The sequence below is a fragment of the Pseudopipra pipra genome, chromosome 3 (genome assembly GCF_036250125.1).
Source record: "Pseudopipra pipra isolate bDixPip1 chromosome 3, bDixPip1.hap1, whole genome shotgun sequence".
Classification (NCBI taxonomy): domain Eukaryota; kingdom Metazoa; phylum Chordata; class Aves; order Passeriformes; family Pipridae; genus Pseudopipra; species Pseudopipra pipra.
In genome coordinates, this window is record NC_087551.1 from 96,011,203 (window position 1) to 96,034,192 (window position 22,990).

General features: G+C 38.1%; 1 protein-coding gene across 22 annotated transcripts in view; it reads right to left on the minus strand.

Annotated features, from left to right (window-relative positions):
• Positions 1-22,990, minus strand: part of DLGAP2 (DLG associated protein 2) — a 454,541-nt gene that overhangs the window by 298,536 nt on the left and 133,015 nt on the right. For 3 of the 22 annotated variants that reach the window (XM_064650401.1, XM_064650397.1, XM_064650399.1), the window contains exon 1: positions 6,761-6,928. The exons of 16 other annotated variants lie outside the window; for them this stretch is intronic. In XM_064650401.1, coding sequence (XP_064506471.1) covers positions 6,761-6,818 — 58 coding nt within the window. In that variant the 5' untranslated portion in view covers positions 6,819-6,928. Of the gene's footprint in view, positions 1-6,760; positions 6,933-22,990 lie in introns of those variants that run through there. 3 more of the 22 variants (XM_064650414.1, XM_064650413.1, XM_064650404.1) reach the window with 2 other exon arrangements.

Here is a 22,990-nt window from a genome sequence, read left to right on the forward strand (position 1 = left end):
TCTTTTTTTTAGTTATCTTGCATCTCACCTCTCCATTCAAAAAGTTTTGTAGAGTGACATGAGCATTTGGGTTAATGCAATTATCAAGAATATTGGTTTCTTAGAGAATTTCAATTTTTCACACCAAACTTTGAGTATTTCCATAAAATGGAAGCTGAAAATATTACCTCCCTCTACAGCTATTGGGGAGAGATAGAGGTAAATCTCTCTCACAGACAGTAAAAGTAGCTATTACCTCTGCCACCTTAAGTAAAGCTCAGAAAGTTACCTGGAATAAATATTGACTATTCTCTATCTTCATCCCATTGTGTAAATGGGATTCTCCTAAATTCTTATTCAAGTAATAATAAAAATATTTATCTTTTAAATAAAGTAGATTCTTACAGACAGCAATCAAACCCACAGATTTTGCTACAATGGCTGGAAGCCATCCACATATGTGAAGTAATTCAGCAGCACTCTGATGAAAACACTGGCAGCTGCTAAAATGCTCACAGAAATAAAAGAAATCATGCTGGATATTTATCCTTTGAACTATATATAGCCCTGTAGAATGACCTGAGCCCGTGAATTATGGTAAAAAACCTGTTGGTTGTTTTTAGTAATAGATGGTGGAGAAAGAGGTTATTGTTGTGAATAATAATTGTGATTCTCCACAGCAAAACATGTATTATGAGTGGATAACAGAGAACAGTCAAAATCTTCACTCTTTTATAGACATGAATGTTGTGTAAATAATGTACTGTGGTTGCCTTCGTGTTTTGCTCTAAATAACATCCTGGACTGTGATGGGGATAACTTCCTGCGTCATGAGCAACACCTGAAGGCTTTTGCCCTAGATATTCACTTCCACACTTACTTCTGAGAGAGAACAAACACTCAACCCCCTTGCAGCAAGATATATTACTGGTCAAAACATGGTGATACAGTCAATTTCTATGACTCTAAAAAAGCTGCTGGGACAATCCAACCTCTAAATTATTCTACAGCAAAGGAGAAACACTGCTGAAGTCCAAAATAATGCACTATTTGATTTCAGTCGTGTAAAGTAGTTGGTTTAGAATGACATTGAATGAGGTTGAGTATCCTGGATGCGTTGAACCTCTTCAGAGAGCACTTCAAAAGTGAAGAATTTGACCTCTCTTTTAAAAGGCACAGAGAGGTAAACAAAGCATCAAGTTCGGATTTTTCTTCCCATCTACTTTCTACTAATTCCTATCTGTTTGTTTGGTTTTTTTTAAGAGAGTATTGATCCACATTTAAAGACTAGAGTAGAGGCAATAATGATAATTTTCTTTCTTAGCTATTCCTCTGTTTGTTTTGTAAGCAATACAGTTTTCTACAGTTTACAATTTCATAACTGTCCCTCTGTCATACTTTTCTCAGTATATCAACAGACAGGACAAGAGGCAATGAGCACAAATTGAAAAAGAGGAAATTCCACTTAAAAATTAAAAAAAACTTTTTCATTGTGAGACTGATCAAACATTAAAGTCCATTCCCCAAAGAGGTTGTACAGTCCCTGTCCTTGGTGATACACAAAACCCAACTGACATGGACAGTGTCATGGGCAACGAACTTAGGACCCTGCTTTTAGCAGGTGGGCTTTGACTGGAATATCTCCAGGGATGCCTTCTAAACTCAGCTATTTCTGCTATTCTGTGAAAGAACTCCACCTTAAAGCATCTCCTGAACATGCACTCCTGGCATAAAAGCTCAAATCATGACTGTGTTCCCAGAAGAACTGAACAGCTAGGAGCTCAGACACCTTTGACACAGCATAGTAATTTTTGCTGGAGAATCTTAGACTTTAGGCCAAAGCTGGTGTTATTTTTGCATTCCCAGGGTAACTTCCTGGGGCAAACGTTGGTGTGAATTTTTTTTTTCCCAATTGAGGCAATTTCTTTAAATAAATATAGTAATAATATAGCAATCTAATATTCATTACCTGTTTTCTTTTAAAGATGGTTATTAAGTGAAGATTCAGTTCCCTTCTTTTTTTGGATAATCCTTTGCTTACTGAATGTCACTCTGAAGTGACGTAAAGTGAGGCCAGTGTTTCAAGTAGCCCATAGACTTTGGAGGCTACTAGATGGTCAGAAAGGTGTTTCAGTACTGCTTTATTATTACATTTATAGAAACCTAAAATAATAGTGAATAAGCTGAATATTTCCATCAGAATATTTTTCTCATGCTGCACTACACAGTTAACCTTTGCAGAAGCAGTTTGTGGTTCTGTCTAGCCTACCTGAGCGTGCTTAGCCACACCAAAGGGGAAGGAAGCTATCCCAAAAGTCAACTCCTTCCTTATTCCAGGCAACAAATACTCCTGCACTGATTCAAACCAAGAGCAGATTCCTTCACCGTATGTGAACACAGATGTCGTAAGAGAAATAAGAAGCAAAGCTTCTTTCAGATCCATCCCTCCCTTGTCCATTAGTTCAGTTTACAGTGCCAATCACTCTCCTGCCCATGTATAGCTCAGCAGAGCTCATGAGAGTGCCAGATATGAGGAAGATTCCCTTTCCTTACATCTTGAATGGCCACAAAAGTCAGGATAGATGTTTGTCATTAGTCACTCAATAATGATAGGTAAGTTAGAGTGTCCAAAACACATAAAATAACAGTAATTTTCCCCAAATCCAGAAGTCAGTGTCAATCTAAATGGTTAAACCCTCCTGGATACATGAAAGCTCTATTTAAAGCTCTGTCTAAAACACTTATCATTTCATTGGTTGAGAAATTCGGTAAAATTTGTCTCAAATTTTGTGCTAAAGCGACTTCTTCCTTGGCTTCAGAAACAATTAGTCTGTAAAAATAAAAATCGTCAGAAAATTTTTAAGAGGTAAGAAACAGTTTGCAATATTTCTTGCTTCTCCTTCTAATCTAAAGTACTTCAAGGAAAAATTCCTATAACCAGGAAGCAAAGTAAACCCAACAGTGGAACACAATGGGCCCAAGAGCTGTCAGACAGGGAACTACGTGTGAGATTCGCTTTGAACAATGTGCAAAAAGGCATCTGAATGTGCAAGAATGAGAAGAAAAACGTAGTGAAGACTGAATACTTCCACACTGGATTGTGGAAGACAGAGGTTGGGGTTTTTTTGTTTGTTTGTTTGTTTGTTTTCCTGGAGCACCTCAGAAGTAAGAACATAGCAAAAAATTATGCTTTTCTTTCTCTAATCTACTCAACATTTAAAAATTTCTACTTTAGGTGAAGTGTCATCTACTGGATTTTCTGCATGGTAGACATGGGCAGCAAGTACTGGAGCCATCCTCTGGCAGTCTGGATCACTTTCTAACAGGAAAAGGGTTTGCCTTCAGTCCTGTTTTACGCCTTCATGGACATTTATCTATTTTCTAGACCTAGTGACAATGGAGGAATACATACTGCATTGAAAGAGCAAAAATTAGCCATCTAGTGATGCTTAATGCAAGGGACAGATCCCACACTGCTGGCACAACCTGGGATAAGGGAAAGGGATAAAATTTGGCAAAACCAAATATCATGCAGTGATAAAGCCTTTAGTATTATTATTTAGTATTTTATTTTCAGTTACCAGCAGAACTGTTGACAAAACTCAAGTCAAAGAGTCCTTAAATTGCAGACAACATTTTGTTTCCATTCAACCTGATCAGGCTGCAGCTGGGTGAATACTGGAGTGAACAGTGAACTAACGTTGAAGCATTACAAGACTTGCCCCATGTAAGTCAGAGGGATCAGCTGCCTAGACAGGTCAGTCAGAGGGTATAGCAAGGCTCATAGTAGCACGGGATAGAAGACTGCCTTTGTTGTTTATTCCTCCAGCTTGCTATTAGCTGGCTAGATTCAATCTATTTGCACATTTGGATAAGCCCTCAAGTAAGCAGTATCAAAGGCAGTTTTTCTTGCTGAAGTGCTGCCATGCATAGCTTTATTAATGCCAGCCTGGATTTCTTCATGGCACTCTACGTCTTACATCTGTTGTGAAGTGAAGCTGATGCAACACACCTGGTAAATGATGTACTAATGCCAACACATCAACTCCTATGGATTGTAGCTAGTTTCTAAGTAAATGGCTAATTTTTACATATGGCATTTTTAACAATCTGGATTGATCCCCTACTTCTATTCTGTTGCATTAATAATAAGCAAAGGCACCTGACTTTAAGAAAATACCCAAACTAGGTAGTTTTCTCTGTTTCTATATAGAATCTCTTTTAAACACTCATTTTCCTTCTAGTCCCATACAAAACTAATCTGTATCAGCTTAAAAGGGTTCCCTTACTGTTCAAAATATCCAAAGAAGAGAAAGGACAAGAACACATACCAGGCAGTGGGAAGAATATAATTAAAATTACTTTCTTGCTTGGATAATTTTGTCTGGTGATGGAGTTATGATTAAATAGCCATACTAATTATTTATTTAAGACTGTTTAAAATATAGACCATGGTTTCCAAATGCCTGAGGAAAATGCTTTCCATTAATCTATACAGAACAAAATAAAGACTGCTAGAGTCATCAGCTGCCCAGTCTGTTCTTAAACGTAATTTCTATGTTGCTCTTTATTTCTGTTGAATCACCTCAAGGCTGACAATTGCACAGGTGTCTTGGGATGCCAAATTCTCATTCACTTTCATAGGTGCCCAAGGCCTTTTGGATGTCCAAAGAAATTCTGACAGAGTATCTGACTAATGTAGTGGCAGCCCCTCTGCCTTCAGGGGTCTGCAACTGCAGCTGCTGCCTGCCTGCCTGCCAGGTTATGCTCTCACTCACCTTGCTCTTCAGCTCTCCCAGAGAGCTCTCCCTGCCTGTTCCTCACAGCTTCTGTTGCTCAGCCATGTTCCAGCTCACCTCAATCCCAACACTGCATCCCCTAAACAACTGTGGTTTCTTCTCTCCCAAGTCTCCTCTCCTACAAAAGACTGCAGTTCCTAATATCTGGCTTCATGAACAATTCAGAAGATTTCTGAAAGTAGTGTCAAGCTCATTTCTCTAGCAGGCAGGATCAGTCCTGATCCCATGAAGTCTGGTAGCAGCTTCTGGTTAATTCACTGGCTATAGTGTTGGAGCAGAATTAGGCCATTTGATGCTAAATTCTCAGGATGTGTCTGAATAAAAATAGTACAAATACTGTGGCATTCAAGCTCTTCATCCATAATATATTCATCTTGAAGTGCACAGCTGCCATGCATACATTTATGTAACTGCTATCTGTAGAAATATTTAAGCATTCAGTTCAACTCTGAAAAATATATTTAGAAAAGTTAAGGAAGGCTAAATGGTGAGCATAAGCAAGGAAGATAGTTATTAGACATACGTATCTTCAGAAGGCAGCAAACTGCTAACATTTTCACCTGAAACACTGAGGATGTAGAGCATAGCTAGAAAATGTACAGTGAGGAACAAGGATGACCAGACATATGGAGTAGAGAGGAATTTAAGCAGACCACAAGTTTTGGGCCAATAAGTAGACAGCTTAAGGTGGCAAAGATAAACATTCACTTTTCACAGCAGAAATACTTCAGGCAATCCATAAAATCCTCAAACAGGAGGCTTAAAACAAAGACCATGTCATTAGCTTACAGAAGCTATTTCTATAATGTTTTTGAAATCAATAATGTAAACAGGCTAAAAAAATAAGACTGGAAACAATCATGAACAACTGAGACATCAGAAGCTTTTAAACACAGTTTGACCTCCAACCTGAGAGGACCAGACAGCAGAAACTGGATATGGATGAGACAGGAAGGTGGCAGCATTCCCTACAAACCTCATCTCCTGTATTGTTCTTGACCATCAACTACTGACAGCTTTGCTCTCTCCTATTTCAGCAGCTGTCACATGCTTGCCCTACCCTGTTCCCAATCTTCAAAGATAAAAATGCTGCAAGTAACCTGGTCTATATATGCAGTAAGTGCTGAGGGCTACAGGTACATCTCTGCCTCCTGCTCTGCTCAGCTGATATAGCTATGCAGAACCATCTTATACCTTCCTCTACTTTTTCCAGATTTCTGCTCCCTTTCTTTCTAGACTCATCTGGGACAAAGCCTTTAGTATCACATGGTGTTACAATACAAGCACAATAATATTAATCACCAATATTTTTATTCTGTTGCATCTCTGGCAGGCTTTTGGCAGTACAGCAACAAATATCCCAGTAACAAATGAGCTTTTAAGTGTACCAGGCTTTACTATTCAGCAGTGGCATGTGGTCTCTGATTAAAACTTAACTTATATAACCCTGCATAGCCAGTGCACCAAATAGCAATAACAGCAACGACACTAAGAAACAATGGAAGACACTGCTCTGACCTCAAGAACACAGGTCAGCTGTCTCCCTAACTATGCCAAAATCTATTACTTCAACAGCTCTTTTCCTACACTACACCAACACACTACTGAATTGCAGTGAGGTGGGTAAGTAGGAGCACCATGCCCATTAAATCTCCATAAACAATTAACTTTTCCAGCTTAGCTCTGCCCCAAAACAACCTGCCTGCTGCCATGGGATGTTGCTTCACTTCATGTAGGTCATTTGTGAGGTAACAGACAGTTTGAAGCAGCAGTAGCAGAAAAGTAGCAAAATCTCAGCACAACAAATCCTTTGATAGGTTTAATAAAAATATAGATCAAGTTTATTGCAGAAGAAATTGGGGGAAAAAAAGCAATTACCTCACTTTAATGTATTTCAAATGTTTTTAAAGTATACAGAATTTTACTGCTAAAAATACCCCAACAAAACACACATTCAATGTAAAAAAATGCCTTAAACTTACCTCTTAGTTTACACTGATTTAATATATTTTTTCTTCTACTTTTCAACTTTCCTTGCATCTTGGGAATATAGTGGTTTTCTCCACCCGTTTCCTTCCTCTCACCTCCTCCCCCTCCAATCTGGCCTCCTTTCCTTCCTTGGAGGTTTTTAAGCTTTAATTTGAGAGTGTAAAGCTGAAAAATATTTGATACAATTTTGTTTTTTAATTAGAGAATTGAGCTCCTCACCATGGTTGAAGCATTTCTGGGAACAGCACCAAAAAGCTGGAAGCTACCGCACTGAGTAGCCCCAGCATCTCTCTTAAAATCATCATTCATTTATTTTTCCCAGACAACTAATGTTCCAGCATTTTACTTACAGACATGACAGCAGTTTAGGAAACTAAGGCTAGAAATGAGTCCGAGTCTCTTTGTTCGATTTTGGAACGTGAAAACTAAATTCCCAAATTCCAGCGTGGGCCCATCTCCAGCTGGAACAGGAACAAGACTCACCAAGTGGGATTTGACAATGTATGAGCTGAGGCTCGAGTTAGTCACATTTTAAATGAGCTCAGAAGGGCATTGATGATTATATGTTCCAACTGGAGGAGGTAGTTGTCAGTCTGCCTGCAGCGTGCATGTCACCACTCCGGGGAAGGGGAAATATTTTAGATCTTGTGTGGGATTGGGCGTGCTCAATGGAGCACTTAGGAAGTCTCTCCTGTAATTTGGATATTGTTGGGGATGGGGAAAAAAAGTATAGGTTAGATCTAACAATTTAGGAACTCTGCAACCTGCATTCACACTGAATGCTGTTGAAGAGACATGGCATTTCTATATGCAAGTGAGTGGAAGCCTACGGCCTGTTTTAGGTTTCCATCAGTTGGCACTAGGTTGTGCTTTACAGCCTGTATGCATATAATTTTTAATTCTTGATTTAGTATAGTTAGAGTTTGCTTTCAAATAATAAGGAACATTTTTCTGATACGATATTAAATTTGTGGTAATGCTAAATAAGTCATATTTTCTCTAAATGCTTACACGTATTTCAGGTATGTGGATTACAGTAGTATTCCTCTCCATTCCCTGTTTGCTCAGTCATTACATTTCAGTCTTTCCTCTTAAATTTCCTTTGCTTGAAGAACAGTAAATTGCTCCTACAATCTACTCACTTGTGTAAAACTCAGCAATTACTTGTTTACTCTTTTACACAATCTATCTACACATTCTTTCAAAGACAGTATTGCCCTTTTAGGTATTACACTGACTACAAACTGGACCTTTCTCAACCAGAAAATAAAATGTTTTAGTGCAATTTAATGTATATATTTCTGTATATTTAATTAATATGTATTAGCCATAAAAAACAGTTCTGAACTAATTTATCCCAGATGCATTATCCTCTCACTTTTGTCAATCTGAATATAACATATTGATAACTCCTCTTGCTCATGTTTCTAATCTCGAAGTATCTCATATTTTCTGTTTCCTGCTGTTTACATCATCTGCTGACTTCATTAACATGCTGTTCACTTGCTTTCTTTAATACTATTAATGAAACTATTAAATAAGGCTGAAACAGAGAGCAATCATTATAGCAGTTTACCGGACAAGTGGAATGGGCATCAGCCAAGGTTTCTGCAGCAAGGCCTAAAAGCCCATCTTCAAAATCATTCCTTTTAATTGGTTTTGCTAAGTTATTATTTGTTCAATTGACTGATATTTAATTGTGGCATTACCAGAAAACCATTTGGGAGACCTTGGCATACAAAATCTGACTGCTTTATGTACTTTCTCTTCTTTAAACCAAACCTACTGTGAAGTTTGGATTTGTTTCAGAATAGGTTTTAAACTATTTACTACAGTTCTCCTTTTTATTTCCCTCTTCTTACTCACTATTTCATACTATAGTTTACCCTTACAGATTTGAGATAGTTGCATTAACTCCATGCAATTGCTAAAGCAGTTAAGTTGCTTTAAAGCTGTGCAGAAGGGTACGTGATAACAAACAAATAATATTAAATAGAAGATAATATTATTTACTTATACACACATAATGTGAATATATATGAATGTACCACAGACACAAAAAATTCAAAATACACTTCCAGTATAACTAAGGGAATCACGAGAGGTGTCTATCTGTTAGACATCAAAAAAACATAAACAGAGAAGAAAAAGACCTATTTTACCTATATAGTTACTGGTGACCTGCAAACACACTAACTGAGAATAAATTAGGCTAGAAATGAGAAGGATATAACAACCATCAGGAATGTGAGCCTTCAGATAAGTCTTTCAGTACACGTAGCCAAGGCAACAAACCTTCTATCTTTAATACAAAGCTGTATTGGTTTGCAGAAGGAGTTGTCAAGTGGTTGCTTGAAAAGGCAGCATACCCATCCCTGATCTCAGACATGCCTGGCCCTATCTGCCTTCCAGCTCTGCAAGCACAACAGTGAATACCAACGATTCTTAACCCCTAATTTTATCTTTGAAAATACTGATTCATATTTGCTTCATACTGAAAGTCTGGAATAAATACTGCATGGTTTTCATGAACCTAAATTGCCTTATAAAATCTAAAAATAAGAAAATTAAATTATTATTCTTCATTACTAAGAAGACACTAGCAGCTGAATTTTTAAGTGTCAAAATTCCGCCCTCTAAAAAATTAATTATCAATAAATACAAAAGGGGGAAAGCTTTGCAAGCAAGGGCACTCCTGAAGAGAGTGGACTTTAGCACTGACCAAGGTCTTCGCTGAAAAGCTCAAGTTCATCACATACAGCAGCTACATTGGGGTTTGCTGCCTCCCCAGTTGTATCAACACAGACCTAGGAAGAACAGATATAAACCAGATCAAAAGAAAATACCCTTGCTATTTGTTTTCCTTTCAGGGCCGCAAAGCATGGAAATCTCTCATGGCTTAGAAAAAGTGAAAAATATTTGAATTTAGGTCCCCAGAACTATTTTGGAGCTGAGAAGTGCCAGAGCTGAGAGCAAAGGACAATCGGGCATTTTTGTACTCATAATATTTTGGATATATAGGTCACTTTGTTCTGAGGTTTTCATCTCAGAAAACACTTCCAGACATTCAAAAATTTCAGCAGATATGTTTTTATACATTAAAAACTTGTATCAATTAAAAAGGATATCAAAAGTTTTGCTCGTGGATATATATGAGATTTCATAGAATGAAGCATTCTTGATCCTCCTTGGAGCATTCTCCTCTAAGTTTTTAACTCTTATCAGTGGAAGAAGGAGCTTCAGTGAAAGAACCTATTTAACCTTTATAGTGTATTATTTACATAGACTACTCAAAGAAAAGTAACAGGGCTGTTACCCTAGCTATGATCTTTTTTATATGGCTGAATAGTTCTCGGCCTCTTGAAAGCCTCAATTCATTGTTTTCATCAGCCTATCATCATAATGATACAAAGAAAAGTCACAGTAATTATAGAGCAGTCTTCATAAGAGCTATATTTAATAAGCTATGTTCATCCCTGTTCCAACTCCACTAGCTTCTGTCAAAAGCAAGGATATATTTAACTGTTTTGTGCTAGCTTGCATAGCTACAATTATTATCCTTAAGAAAGCAGTAATGCTTTAGTCCTTTTAGAGGTTAAACCTTATTTTCCGTCTGTTAACAAAAAATACTGAATAGTTCAAATAAATTGACAGTGCAATAAATGTTCATAGACTTCAAACTAAGCATTCCTACTGAAATCTTGCATAAAAATCTTAATTGTATTTTCCACTTTTTGGTTTGACAACAAAAACGGTCACAAAATGCAAAAATACATATATCTGTATGTATGCATGTATTAGCATAAATACAAACATATTGACAAGAAATACTAGTCAGGGATGTATCATCAAAACTCTTTATTTTTAATCGGATTACTAGTTGCTTAAGTAGAATTAAGAACTACTATTAACTTCAGAAGTCCATAAGTAGTTAAAAAATATGGAAGACTGAAAAATATTCTTTCTCTAGAGGAGACCACAATGAACATATGAGACAGCAAGAGGAGACACTCTGCTGTGTAGCACAAATAAAAAATGAGAAAAAAGTTGCTCGGGATACATCTCAGCACATAAATTGAGCATCAGATGTAATCTGTTGCCATCACTGGGTGGTTTACATAAACATTTATCTGTTATGAGGCCTCTGCAAATGCTATTTTGAATTGTTACTGGAAATTTATTTCAGTATCATAAGAGCTAATAATAAAAAAAACTCAGGGCACCAGCACAGCCTTGTTCAATTGTACTTGTTGAATTTAACTGGGGGAAAATAATTTAGACTACCTTGCAGGAAGAAAAGGCTTAAAAGGGCTCACTCTACAGTGGCATACAACTTCCAGTCTGGCACCATTTCAGTCTCACTGGTTCTTGATAATTAAAAATACTGTTGACTTCATAGTACATTTAAAATTAATAAACAAAGTAATTTATAGAGCTTCCTTCTTACGCTGTTTGCTAACATAGTGTGTTCTGCCACACAAGTGTTTACTTCCCACTGTCCTGAAGGGGAACCCTTGTGCTCACAGGGGAGGAACAATATGGCTCAGAGAATTAGATTACAGAATCATCCTGCAATAATTCACCATTTGGGGTGGAAGGGATAAGAGGCGAAATTTCACATAAAAGTTACAAGGGGGAGCCTGAAAATGGGGCCAAACAATAACTCAGATAACGTTAAGGGCATAGAATCCCAAGAACCCAACATGTTTTAAATCCATGCCAGAACTCCACACATCCCTCCTATTTTTAAAAAGCATGAAGTATCATAAAATCCTCCCATCTCATCTACTGCATACAAGGTATCTATCTTCCCACACTGCTGTTCTAGTATTATAAGCCTCAATACACAATGTGCTATTCTCTAAATTAAAACTTTGAAAGCATACATTGTGCTTATAGGCTGGCTCACAGTCACAGGGATCATATGTGTTTGTGCATGTATATGTGAGTGCATGAGACCAGAGTACCAAACCTATTGATTAATTTCTAATTAAAAAAGAAGAGAGTGAAGCACTGGGAAAAATCTGAAGCAACCTTGTATGCAGAAGAATGCAAGCTGCAGTTCATTGGTGTCTCCATAGAAACAAGACATATTGGAGGGTGTAAGACACTGTCAGAGGACTAAAAAATTTCAGCTTCAGCAGAAAACAGAAAAGCACCTGAGGGATTTTTTTTAACCAGGAAAACAAAATTAATTATTCATTTCGCATATAGGAAGCATCCGTTTTTTTAGATGAATTACTTAACATACATCAGGATTAACTTATGGACTGGCTAATCCTATGATTTTCTAATCCATAAAATCTGTAGAAAACACATCGTTACACTTCTAACTGTAATACCAAAGAGTAGGTATACAAATAAGTAGGGTGTCAATGAATAATTGAAAGCTCTATTCAATGTGCTATTAGTTTTTGGTACCATTTTCACACTTGCTTAGGACACAGTGCTTATGCATTCATATGAATGTTGGCTCATATGCAGAACCGCATTTTGGCCTGTGCACAAGGTGTCCCCAGGAGAATTAAAGGCAATTGGGAGACTTAGCTTCAATAAGACACTGCTCTAAACCTGCTCAGCATCCCTCCTACTTCAAATGAACAGAGACTCACAGCATGCAGCTGCAGCAACTATTTTTAAGAAGTTGAACCCACACACAGGATGGATTAAAAAAGGCTCGTCTCCATATGCCAGACCTGAAGCTATAGGCAGAGGGTTTTTTCATATGTGACCAAGAGACCTGTGCCAGCTGGTAGCTTCACAGGATAGGTTGCTGTTCCCTGATTTTCTGCTCTGAACTGGCTACTGAAGCCTCAGAGACAGTATGCCCACAAGAACTGACCTCAGACCTGTCAGCTCTTCTCCAAAAGACAGATATTCCTTATCCATGGAGCTCCCCAGTGCTGGACATAACTCTATCTCCTTTTCTTCTGAAACAAAAATGCTGGGGAAATTATTAGTTTTCAGTTTCCCCATCAGGTTGTTTCTGGTCCATTTCCACAAAAGAGCAGACAGTCTGTCATGCTGCCTTCATGGCCCAGGGTACAGACTAGGTATGTACATTCCTGCTTGTGCTATGCAAGGGAACTAAAGTTGAGAACTGCTGTTAACTTTTGGCTATAGGTCCTCGCAGTTTTAGGAGCCTCTCTGTGGGCTGAATTAAAATAGTGCATGTCAGACACCAAAAGAGAAAAAGTCTTTCAGAATAATCAGGTGACATTGCATGCCATGATGCCATAATGATGTCCAACCCTTCCACAACTAGCCACTTTAAGGAAGACAAGGATTAAGAAAATGGATGAAAACTATGAGACTTCCCAGCTGCAAACAAGAATTAACGGCTCTAAAAAGATGTATCAGTGAGTGGGAAGCAAAGAGGAAGTTCAAGTGAAAAGAGTTATTCTGGGGCTTTTTAGCATGCATGTCACACATAACCAAGTTCTGTACAGAGCACCCATGTTAGTAAAAATATTCAGAAGACATACTGTAGACTAAGTATTATGCATATTTTTTATCAGTTATGACCTTCATAATAAGTATGCAAGCATTAGAGCTCTGCCAGAGGATACAGACTCATGCTCTAGATCTCACAGACTTGCGTCAAGATGCATCTAAGATCAGAGACAATCCTTTAATTAACAAAGCATGTCATCTTCCAGTCAATTGTCAAATTGATACAAAACAGAAGAATGGTACTAAGCGATTATTACTTGTTTATGTCCAGCTGTGCTTTTTAGCATATGTGAAAGGATGGAAATTCAGAGAAGTGTGAACTGATATGCACTCATTTATACTAAAGATTCTCTAATCTGTGCAGCAGAACTGAAAGCAGTGAACTTGCACTCAGATACTTATCACAAACTGCTGCCTGCGCAGGGTCTCTAGAAAAAAGTTAAAACTGATGGGTACACATGCAAAAGGAAAATATTTTAAAAGAGACACAGAAGATGATGAAAGATAGTTAACATTGCTATTGTTTTTCCTAAGGAGGATAAGAACTAAAAAAGATAGGATTTATTTTTGCTCTTATGAGGACTAATACGATGGCCCCGAAATTGACTTTTGGATTTTGTATAAACACTAATATCATCATATATCTTTGTTTATGTGTGCCATTCTTGTCCACATTATCAGTTTTAGTGATGTTAAGCCCATTACTCACACAAGTAACATTTACTTTAGGAATAAGAGATACCAACAAAAGCATGTTTTTCTGAAGGACATAATGCTAGACTACTCCTTTAGGGAATCTCTTAAACTCTGTTACATCTGAAGGAAAAGACAAAATAGTTGGGTAATCTCAAGTACTCCAGCTTTGCATCCTTCACTGTGATCATAACTTTGTGTCTCCTGATTCCTTATAGACACTTGACGTAAAATGAGGAAACGATACAATAGCATGAAGTCTCTTTTCCCCTTTCCTGTACCCCTTATCCATTTCCCAAAGAAGGCAATGAGAAAGGGAAATTACTAACATTTTTCACTGTTTGTGCTACTTATTAATAAAAGTCAGACTGAAGGGACATTAAGAAATAACACTCAGAAAGAAGAGTGCACCACAATACCTGATACACATCTGCTGATGTGGACACTGTGATCATGTATTACTGCAGTTCTAAACTAAATTAGATGGAATGGTGTTGACATATTTCAGGAGAAAATTAGTTATAGCTTACCTACTAAAGTCTTTATTATCCGTGAAGCATGCTTGACACTGACACTTATTTTTACTAAGTATGATACTCTATAGGAGGCTATCCAAACCCTCTGACTAAATGCTTTATTCTATCAGAGTTTATAGGGGCATTCTTTGAGATTAGAACTATTGCATAAAAAGCACATATCTGTATTGTGTAGTGCTGGAACTTCATGATTTTGACACTAGAAACACACACTGAGTTTGCAGTAATACTCAATGTGCTAAGCTTACTTGCATATATGAAGACTTCTTGCACACTGGACAAACCAGAAAAGACCCATCCATACACTCACTAGCTCAGCTAAGAGGCAAATCTACTCTCAGACCTAAATGGTTCAGGTCTATGTAGCAAACTTCAATGATCATAATAAGTTGGTTGGTCCCAGGACTATGTTAGACATATTGCAGCAAGGTCACAGATGAATTTTCCTAATTGCAGTTCTAGGAACAGTGAGATCAAAGATTTCTGCCAGATCTTCTGTTCCCACAGATGCACACAGATCCATATTTTAAAGAGATTCAATTTATTTGGGTAGCCAAGGCTGCCTGAGTCAGCATAGGATATATGAAGTTTTAGCACAATTACTAGAGAAAACATATTGGCCATGCCGGCCATCATAGAATTTTGTCACACACAGTTATCAGATGTGGGGAAAAAATCGTGAATAACTTTTATGAAAGACTGAAGAATACTACAGTGTGTCCATCGCTCAGGTCAGTGGCTACGGTGTCGTGCAAGACTGATGAATAATGGCTTTAATTTCATGCTTTGCCAAAGGGCTCTTAAGGGACGTGAGAGAAGTGACAGAGCCCCTGTTTAATTCTCAAAATAAGGATAATGATCTTTCCTCGCTTCAGAGATGTGCTTGGATGAAGACTCAGGCAGGTTGCTGTAGTGTGCAACAGGTTCACATGAGGTTGTTCCTATATATATGTATACATACACATAGATACACATATATGTGCATGTATTTTCATCAATGGATAACAACAAGAATTCAATGAGTTTAGACAAACATTGCAAGTTCACGTGCTTTCCTAAAATTTTCAGGCAACACTTTTTACTTAGAAGGAGAGATGATTTTGTAAATATAAAAGATTTACAATATATTTCTTAAACCCATCCAGGACAACATAGTGCAATATTCTTCCTTCAGTTATTTTACCACTTTGGCACATAACATATTGATGTGGGCATATTTAAGTGACTTTGTTTGTGGGTTTGCATTTTGTTCAAAGCTGCTTTGAACAACTTTACTCCTTTCCATAATTAAAATAAAATAAAGCAGAAAAGGAACACATTAATTTTCCTGCCAGAGTTGCATTTATCCCTAAGCACTTTGAGCAAGACACAGTGATGCACAATATGTTGCACAGTTATTCTGCCTGAGTAAAGCTCCTGATATTAAAGAATAACCATGCATCCAAGAGACAGTCAGCCTTAGGCACAGACAGATTGACACAGCGTGGTGCAACATTTTTGTCCAGAATCTGGAAATGCCTGCTTGTCAAACTTTGGCAAGAGTAAGTCTGCACCATGTGCATCTCCTTGTAAGTTTAATTGTCTGTATACAAGCTATTAGTCTACCTTCAGGAGTTACTTTTGTTAACATCTTCCTCCTTCATTTGCAGTATTCTGGTTAAATGAATATTACTACATCAAATAAATGAAAGGCAATCCATGGTAGTTTCAGGCTTTTGACCAAGCCTGAAGCCAGAGCTAATGAATAAGATCAGTCAATTTATCCATCAATAAATAAGTGTTTGGCTTTAAATCAGTACTGCCATTCCACATGCGGAATTGCTTAAGGCAGAGGTTCTTTTAGCGTGGACCACAGCCCTCCAACATCTTGATCTCCTGCCATCACTGCACCACAGTGCAGGCCTCCTTCACTTGTATTCCTCATTATTATCTCTTCACACTAGTAAATATTGGAGCTATGCTTGATGAAAAGGGATATTTTAAAAAAACTTATAAAAAGTCATACTCAGAAACAGGGATCAGTCCCACTGAAACTGCACAACAGATCTGCAGCAAAATCAGAGATTTCTTAGAAGAATTTGTTAGTAGCAATAATTGAAAGAGTGCTACATAGATAACTCAAGATACGCACAAAGAAAAGGCATTTACTGAAAATAAGCACTATGTATTTTACATCTCCACCTTGCACGTCTGTGCCACAGCAGAATGAATCAGCGTGAATTGCATGGTGATGGCTTCTTTAGAAGGCATATCTGTATGCCTGCTAAGAAGGACGAGCACACCGTACTGTGTCCTGTATGACTTTATTCAGATAGCTTAACTGTATTACAGACTTACAGACTACATATATCACTTGCATTTGCTGTCCACATTATTGTCATCAGGATAGTCCCAAGATAGCAGAATTGCATTTTTTCTTGGTGTCTAACTTTCTTTTGGAATTATATAATTTTCTTGGATATTTATTTTGGGCCTGGTTTCATAAAAATCATAGTTTAAATAAGCCTACTGTTCACTTTCATTTATCTACAGGCTACATGAGGCTACATTTTCATGTATCTATAGGCTTTTGTGGATTTACACAGGTGTCACTGCCAGCAGATACTTGAAAAACATGCAACTGCACAGTTCTACCATTGCCATGGGACCTTTTTGAAGAGGTGAACCAATTTGTTCTCTGGGCATGCTCTGTACAGGAAGGAACTCAGCACTGCTACCGAGTTTCGGTCAAAGTGATTTAGAACAAAATCTGCACCAATAGGTTGAGGAGCAACTCACATCCAAGGACACGGTCAAACCTCCACTTGCAAAGGAGGAGATGTGCTGCCTGGTGACCCCTTCAAAGGGGTTGCTCCTGGAGGATGGGATGCAGTGCAGTGCCATGAAAGCAGCCGGACTAGCTGCCTGCCAACAAGGCTTTTCTCCTCAATCTGAAAGGTGTTCCCCATGAGCAACAGGGGCTGGCCCCATCTCTAGCAGTGAGGGAAGAGTCTCATCCCCTCTTTGTAGGCTGAGATGAGGGCACAGAGACACACAGGCTGCTCTGATGCACATTCGCCCTGATTTTTGCTGTGCCGGATGCCATACGACCTCTCATGGACTGGATCATATCAAAGACAGACAAAAAGAAGGTATGAATCTTGCCTCTGCATATATATTTTTCCTCATATTTAAATGTTTGTGAAATAGTTGATCCGCACTGTAAAACTGGAAGATTTTTCTCTAAAATAAGTATAATACTTTAAAAAGCATTTTTATTAACTGAAACACTATGAAATTTATCAAAATATAGCTATTTTGGAATACTTCATGAGAAACTGGGTTTCCTCCCCTGGAAATTTTCATTGACACTTTTAAAAATAAGTGCAATAAAATCTCCAAAGGTGATAGAATAAAATCGATCAGGTTTTAATTAGAAGAAATTCTGGACAACTTTGAAATTTCACATTAAGGTGTTGTTTTTCAGGCAGGCCTGCCCTACACTCCTTCTCTCTCGTCAGAAAAGGCAGGATACCACTGCTGAAAAGCTTACATGATTGAATTTTCTTGTGCTTCTTCTACACACCACACCTACAACGCATCCTAGGGCTCTGTAAACTCCTGCTCCATACTGTGATAATATTATTATCAATATTAATATATTAACCTTAATATATTATGAACTTTTTATTTAAAACATTTTTAAAGAAAAAAGCACTGTACAGGATGCCAGTATCCAGGCACCAACAGTGGGGGCTGCAGGGGGCTCTCTGAAGAGAGGCCAGAGCTTCCTTCCCAGTGTCAGACACAGATAATTCCAGGCAGCTCTGACCCACCCACCGCAGGGCATGGCTGAGCCAAGGTGGGGGTGCCTCAGGGAAAGTGTGTGCAAGAAAGGGCGAAAACACTGAATAAAAGATTGTGAGGAAGAAATAAGTGAGACAAACCTGCAAAAAAAAAAAAATCCCCAACCCAACCCTGTGAGCACCAAGGTGAGAGCAGAGAGAGAAGGAGGAGGTGCTCCAGGCACCAGAGCAGAGATTTCCCTGCAGCCCATGGAGAGGACCATGGTAGACAGCCTCCATGGTGGAGCAGCCACAGTGCAGCCTGTTAAGACCCCACACATAAGCAAGTTTATCATGAAGGGCTGCAGACCATGGAAGGACTCACACGTCAGAGAAGATGCTTGAGAAGAAGGAGTGGTAGAGAGCAGGTCTTATGGACGGACATGAATCCCCATTGCCCATTGCCTGGGTGGGGGAGGCCAAGAAGCCAGTGAAGGAGTGAAGTAGAGCCTGGGAAGAAGGAGAGGCCAGGAGGAAGGTGTTGCTTTCATTTCTCTTTGTTTCTCACTATCTAAACCTTTTTTAATTGGCAATAAATTAAGTTAATTTCCCCAAGTTGAGTTGGTTTTGCCCATGTTGGCAATTGATAAGTGACTTCCTTGTCTTTATCTCATCCCACAAACTGCTTCACCTGTTCACCTTATTTTCTACCTCGTCCTGCTGAGGAGAGGGAATGAGAGAGTGGTTGGATGGGGGTCTGGCAGCTTGCTGATGTCAACCCACCACAATGACTGAAATCAGAAATACACACTCTTCTGGAAAAAAGGTCAGCATGACATGAAATATTTTCTTAATTAAATAGAAAACACTGCTTTAAGTCATCAATACAAAAACAAATCACAGTTGTAGCAGTTTGTAATTATAGCTCAAATTACATTAGAGGTTACTAGTAGAATGTTTATCTATTTTTTTTAACAACAATATTCAAAAGAATTATTAAATAGATTGGTGGAGAATACACTGCTCCTTGAAATTTCATCAGGCTCTGGTCGAGGTTATACAGCAAGATTTTGACACTAGTCTAGAGAAACGGATTCCAACATTTTGCCTAGACAACTTTCTTTGGTACTGGAAGAGGCATGTTTAACCCTGCAGTACATCAGTGGCAAGTGAAAGAACCCCATGAGCACAGTATGTGGCAAACAAGCCATTTTGTGTGAATAAGCAATTTAGTCCAAGTTAACACAGGGAAATCAAATCAGCTTACTAGACTGAGGTTTAGTTACAGCGACGTAAACTTGGAATAACTTAAACTAATGTCTTAGCAATTCAAAAGATAATCTGCTTTATATAAATGCTAAATCACTAACCCCTCCATCAGACCAGATCTCAGGTTTTATGAGATCATATATAAACATATTCTTATTAATCTATGTGAATCAATGTCATCTTGCTGAAAATAAGGATCTTTCACCTCTCCATTAAGATTTATGCTTACTTCTTGGGTAAGGAGCTTACTTTTTTTTTCCTCCCTCAACAGCATTTGCTACTAATATCTTATTACCACAATAGATCTGTCCAATATCTTTTATTTTTGCAATATACTAAGCTCTTCTTTTCATTTAATGTTGCCATTACCAGTGAAACACCACTTTTTGTTTTATTCTTGTTTTAACAGAGAGAAAAGAAAGCTATAAAAAAGTCTTCAGAAAAAGTCTCCAGCTGATGCAAGATTGCTATAATTCTGATTCGTCTAGGTCCCTTTTGAGGCATAAAATGTGTGAGGAAAACCAAGTCAATTCTAGAGCATGTATTTTAAAACTTTCTTTGAGCATCGTTTATGTTGAGTGTAACCTGGTTTTGAACTTTTGAAGAAAAGCTAAAAGATTCTCCTGGCCTTTTAGTTTTACCCCATAATCTCATGAATATAATTTTTAATAGATACTTTTCATAAGGCAGTAGGAGCCAAGGCTGTAGCTTTAGGTGGCAATGTGTTGAGCAGAAAGAAACACATTTATGTCTTCTGGGTGGACATCAGAGTAATTTTACATCCAATTTTGCCCACTAGTAAATATCCCATTGACTTGGGGTATTTATATTACTGATACTATATACTAATACAACCTTTTGCTAAAAAGGAAATGAAAATCACACAAATTTAATTTTGAAATCAACCTGTAAAACTTTTAGTTGGATGTCTGAATCTACTGATATTGTAGGCTTAGGAAAGGTCTGGTAGATCCCTTCTTCCCTTTACTTGGGTTCATTTTTATTTTATTCCTCTCCTATTCTATACAACTTGTCTGTAAAAGTGTCCTTCATTTAAAGAGAACAGCTGCTAGCACAGTAATCACAGTGTCCCCTTCTGTGTTGGAAACAGTAGCTTGGAGTCCTGTTCTCAATTGTTATTTATCTGTTCATGACACATCACAGCTGTGTGAATAAGACCACTTAAATTTAGCCATAAAAACTTTTTTTTTTTTTTAGAGGAATCTCTGTTATTCAATGTCCAACACTGTTTTGATCTGTCTGCAGATGTCAAGGTCTCTGAAAAAATTTCAAGCACATCAGGTCTGTCTGAATTCCCTTGGAGCAGGGGTACAGGTACCATACACACATGATCAGGAACTATGCAGTCCCCCAGCCTGAAATTCCATAAAAATCTCACATTTTCATAACCTACTGAATACCCCAAAATTGGATTCCTAATGGCACGCTACATGGAAATTCAAGTGTGGCCTCTTTTATTTTCAGAGTAACCCATTTGAACACAGATAGTTAAAATGACTTGTTATGACAATTTAACATGAGTGAAAACTCTAGGAAGGAAAAAAAAAATTACTTCACCCTTGGGGGACAGGGAAATAATATTCGTATTGTATTCAGAAAATAGGCACTGCTATATGAAAAAAAATTATAGCAGTTGATCGCCTCATATCTAACTGTTACTAGAATTTAAAACTGAAATCAGTAAAATAGAAATTGTGCCATTAAATTAGCATTGGAGCAATATTCTTTTGAAATACAATTTTAAACCTCTGAGTTCATTTCCAGGTCTCTGTGCTACTTGCGGATATGATTTCTCCTCTTTCCTTCTCGTGCCCAATGCAGTAGGGCGCATGTGGCACCTTTCAGGCTAGCTGGCTTTCTCAATGCTTCAAAACTAAAATGAAACTAAGGGTAGAATGTTAACATAGTTGGACTATGTTAAGTCAAGATCTTGTTGAATGGTCAGTTCAGTAATAAGAGCCTTGTCCAGCGCAGCGGTCCTGTACCATGGCTGGGCTTTGCGAACGAAGATTTGGGAAGGGCTCTACCCACATTTGTTACGAGCACGTTGGTGGCTAAAAAGACCAATACGAGATAGACACGTCTGATTGCAAAAGGCACAGCAGAAGGTCCTGTACCACAAGAGAGAAAAAACCCCAGCAAGCTAGGCAGACTGTTTTTGAAGCCTCTTCAGACCAGGAAGTAGTAGAATGAAATATCTGCAAAATATTACAGTGTTTGCAATGTCAGAATCTGCTATAACTGTGCTATCTGGCAGTATCTCAGCACTGCTCTCCTGGCTCTCTAACAGAAAGTGTGTGTCTCTGTACGTGTAGTGCGTGCATGTCTGTGTGTGCGTACGAACAAACGCCTGCCTGTGCTGTTACAGCATTCCTGGGTGAGACCAGGTACAGGAGACATGAGATCCTAGGAGAACAAGAGAAATCAGAAGTGAATCTAAAGATTACATTATGATAAATATATATCTGTTCTTGCTTACTGAAGCATAGATGTATCAATAAACCCTCACACTCAGATCAGACACAAGGGGTTTAATACAAAGCAGTAAGTGTCTAGATAGGAAATCTAGGGAATTCTATCTGGGATGCATGAGAATGATAAGAAGCAGGCATTCATTACACAACAGGCACATAAGGGATCCACTAAAGTGTTACTACAACTAGCCTGGCAGGACACCAAACACCAAAGGGTGAGATGATGTGCCCAGTCCAAGGAAAAGGAGTTTCTTAGATTAGAAAGCATTTCCCTTTTCCCACAGGGCTTCATCCTACAGCCCACTATAATCTAGAGGAAGCTCATACTCATTTTCATCTTGAGGGCACCCAAACTGTTACTACTACTGCCTTCTTTATAAGGCAATGTTGCATTATGAGACACAATGATAGCATTGACATGAATATAGTAAGAACCATGAAGCTCCATGAAGGTCTGAACTGCACCAAAATTGATAGGATTTTAGGGCATGGCCGTGGAACTACCTTCCTCTGGAGCCTGTGCAAGAAATCCAAAGAACATATAGAAGACTGCACAACTCTACTACATACTATTGCTGACAATTGTCCTATACCATTCAACGTTTTGAAAAAATTTCTGTCTTAGTAGGTTTGCTGATAATGTTAGCTCACCATCCCAAACTTGGATTTTATCTCTTTCATCACCCTGCTGAACACATTTTGACATCTGCAGTGTGAGCACTAATGACAGGGGTTCACCTTTGCTTCGTGCTATAAAAACAAGGTCTTACTTGAACAGTGCTTAGTTTCATAAAGTCCTCATCCTTCATTTGCTTTATAGGTGCTGCTAAAATGGAAATTATACTGTTAAACAAAACATCCTGTTCTGCAGTAATATTGAATACCAATACTGTATCAAAATTGGTTGCAGAAATCTTGCAGATGCTTCTCTCCTCACAAGAGGAGAACTTCTTATGAAATCAATCCATTTTAGGAATCCAGCCTTTAGATCAGGTAAACTTATCCAGCTTGCT